Raw genomic sequence first — 3,170 nt, forward strand, 5'->3', positions numbered from 1 at the left:
GTAGGGAAAATTCTCAAGAGAGAACATGTAGATTTAGGTTTTCTCAAAATTGTGTTCTTATTGGATAAAGGACTAAAAATGTTTCTCGAAGTTGATCATGATTTTTTCTTGTTTCTTATCTAAATATATCAAAACTACTTACAAATCTTAAATAAAATGTCCATAGACTACAAATGTTAATTTTGGCTTGACGAAGCTGGACATTTTGTGAAAAGAAGTTTCTATTAGAAAAAAATCAAGTTGTGATTTTAGAGATCGTAGATAACATTAAACCGATGTTACTTCCTCATGCTCTTCTCGATATTATACAATTTTCGTCTGAAATATTTTTTTGTAAAACAAGACCCAACAGAATTATAAGCCCTTATTGATTGAAAAAGTTTGTATATGAATGCGTTCTATTTTAAAATATTTCAATTCTTTATAATATATAATTATCTTGAATATAGGTATCGTGACAAATTATAAGGAAGTCAAAACTCTGCTGCAACAGAGAGGATACGTGTTCGAGAGCGATACTGATACCGAAGTTATTGCCAAGTTGATTTATCATTTGTGGGTACAGCATCCCACGTACTCATTTCGTGAACTCGTCGAGCAAGTTGTTCAACAATTGGTAAGAATTATGAAGGAAAGATAAAAAAGAATTTTTTTTTATCGAAAAATAGAGTAAATTAAATTAAAATAAAAAAAGTTCTATTATTTTTTACTTTTTATTAAAATAATAGATTCAAAACAAAAAAGAGAGATAACGATATAAAAAACATTTTAGGAAGGAGCTTTTGCTCTTTGCTTCAAAAGCAAGTACTTCCCAGATGAATGCGTGGCTACGAGGCGAGGATCGCCGCTTCTTGTTGGTATCAAAACGAAAACGAGATTGGCTACTGATCATGTGCCTATTTTGTACGGAAAAGGTAAGTTTGCGGATCCAATTTCGATTTATACATATTATGGTACGGTGAGCGTCATGAAGAGATCAAAGAATTATTCTTGATCGACGTCAAACGTCATGGGTCGAAATTATAATTGTCGATGCCTCAACGTCGGTCGTACCAGTATAAAAAGTCGAGCATTTTTAGAAGCGAAGAATATTAAGTACACATCTATCATCCTCTGTAATAATCGATTGGCGAAGATACGCGAAAGCGGTAATGCTTAAGGATCTAATTAATTTACCTCCAGTGTTGATCCCATGTCTCACGTGATTCTACATTCAAAAGAAAAGTGGCTGATATAACTAACATAAGCATGTGCTTTTCCCATTAATCCGAACTATGAATTATTCGATATGGAAAGAAATTAGCGCTCGTGTAACTAAATAATATTCAGCTTTATTATGTTGTTATGTCATTTTGCACTTTGATCATATAGATGCAACTGATCAAAAGTATTATATTAGGTAATTGTTGAAATATTATTAAAATATTATCTGATATTGTTATCAGAAAAGTATCCGCTGCATATTCGCGATTGGAGTCTTTGTGTATCATGTATTTATTCAAGTAAAAACATTTTTTCAGACTAAAAATTATGTTTTTCCTCCTCTCTTTCTCTTGACCTATTTTTTTATATTATTCAATAGTATTAAATATAATAATATATATAAATATAAAATATTTTGTTTATAATTAATGTTTTTTTGCTTGCAATTTTATTTCACACCTTTTTTTATTTTATTTTTGTATTGTAATTGCTAGAGAGTTCAAATGCATGATTGTTAATCTAAATACTCCTATTGCCTATTTCTTAAATTTTTACAAGTAGTGCTGCGTTCTTTCCGTGCGAATTTAATGTGGATTACTATACAAGTATTTCTTTTGCATGAACACCTTGCGGTTATGTTCTACTACTTTTACGCCATCAGATGACCTTCACTGCACAAACAAAGGTATATACACTCTATATTAAATTTGTCTTGATTATTTTTCTCGCCACTGGATCTCTCACTATAACGAGAGAATGAAAAAAGAACACGCGGTATCTCTATGTGGTATGTAAATCGAAATGCTACCCGTCAATGTTATTATATCGCTTAAATGTGTGTGTATATATATATATATGTGTGTAAATATGCGTCTGTATTGCTTAATTTATCTATTATTATTGAACCATCGAGCTACTCTGTCGCAAAATCCGGTAATTAAAGATTCAGTAATTAATGTTTCTATAAATCAATATTTTTCATGACTTTTCGCATTTGTTTGTCTTCTGCGAAACTTTATTGCTATATTCATTGATCTTGATGATCGCAAGATCGCGTTTTTAATTCTTTCGTTTTCTCACTTTAACACTAACACTCACTTGCTCGCTAATTGGCATATTTCTGTGTTTGCTCCAAATGAATCATGAATGACGCAGATCTTATTTACGTGACAAAACTTTAATATTTTTTTTTTAATAAATTGATGACTTTTATCATAATAATTTATGAAAATATTTCAAGATTTTTCAAGTGATCAATAAACATTCATAAAAGAGGAAACTTTATCATCATCGATTACCTTCATTTTAAGATATATATTTAGCGATGTGAAATTCTAAATAATTTGCATTTTAAATCAGCTGGAGGATGTCTTTGGTTCCTAAGATATTTTTTTCAAGAAAGAGCGCAAGTCCATGCGCTCATCCAAAAAATTATAATGCAGAGAAGAGCTTTTTAAATATAAAAAAAGTTGGCGCTGCCTATAGAAATCGAAACCAAAATTCTGATGGTCGTAATAAAAAAGAAAATTATTATTAAAATCTAGATATTACATAATTAAAAGATATTAAATAATTCATATATAATAAAATTATAATAATTATATCTCAAATATTATCGCGTGTGTGTGATATTTTATTGTAACAAACAGAGTTTACCAGATAGTTAATATATATATATAAACTATAATAAAAATTATACACATGCGATTACAAGTTTGATCTTTTAAGGAATATAATAAAGAAATGATATATTACAACATTTTATATTTATTAAATATTCAATAAAAATACATAATTCATTAAATTTCATTTTTAATTTAGCGCAAAAATAAAATTTTGGCATAATATACTAATATTCAACGATGCTTCAAAGATTTTCATTATTTATCATACATTGTAAAACTAGTATGAAAGAAAATTTCAATCTAAATCAGGAAATCAACATATTGAAAAATCAACTATAATAT

At 28.5% G+C, this 3,170-nt stretch overlaps 1 protein-coding gene across 5 annotated transcripts in view; it reads left to right on the top strand.

The window, feature by feature from the left end:
- LOC115244416 (glutamine--fructose-6-phosphate aminotransferase [isomerizing] 2-like) overlaps window positions 1-3,170 on the top strand; it is a 13,666-nt gene that overhangs the window by 6,008 nt on the left and 4,488 nt on the right. For 3 of the 5 annotated variants that reach the window (XM_029822020.1, XM_029822021.1, XM_029822022.1), the window contains exons 5-7: window positions 450-616; window positions 773-914; window positions 1,865-1,888. In XM_029822020.1, the coding sequence (XP_029677880.1) occupies window positions 450-616; window positions 773-914; window positions 1,865-1,888 (333 nt within the window). The remainder of the gene's footprint in view (window positions 1-449; window positions 617-772; window positions 915-1,864; window positions 1,889-3,170) is intronic. The other 2 variants (XM_029822023.1, XM_029822024.1) reach the window with 1 other exon arrangement.

This window comes from Formica exsecta, unplaced genomic scaffold (assembly GCF_003651465.1).
Source record: "Formica exsecta isolate Colony F162 unplaced genomic scaffold, ASM365146v1 scaffold82, whole genome shotgun sequence".
NCBI classification, from domain to species: Eukaryota; Metazoa; Arthropoda; class Insecta; order Hymenoptera; family Formicidae; genus Formica; species Formica exsecta.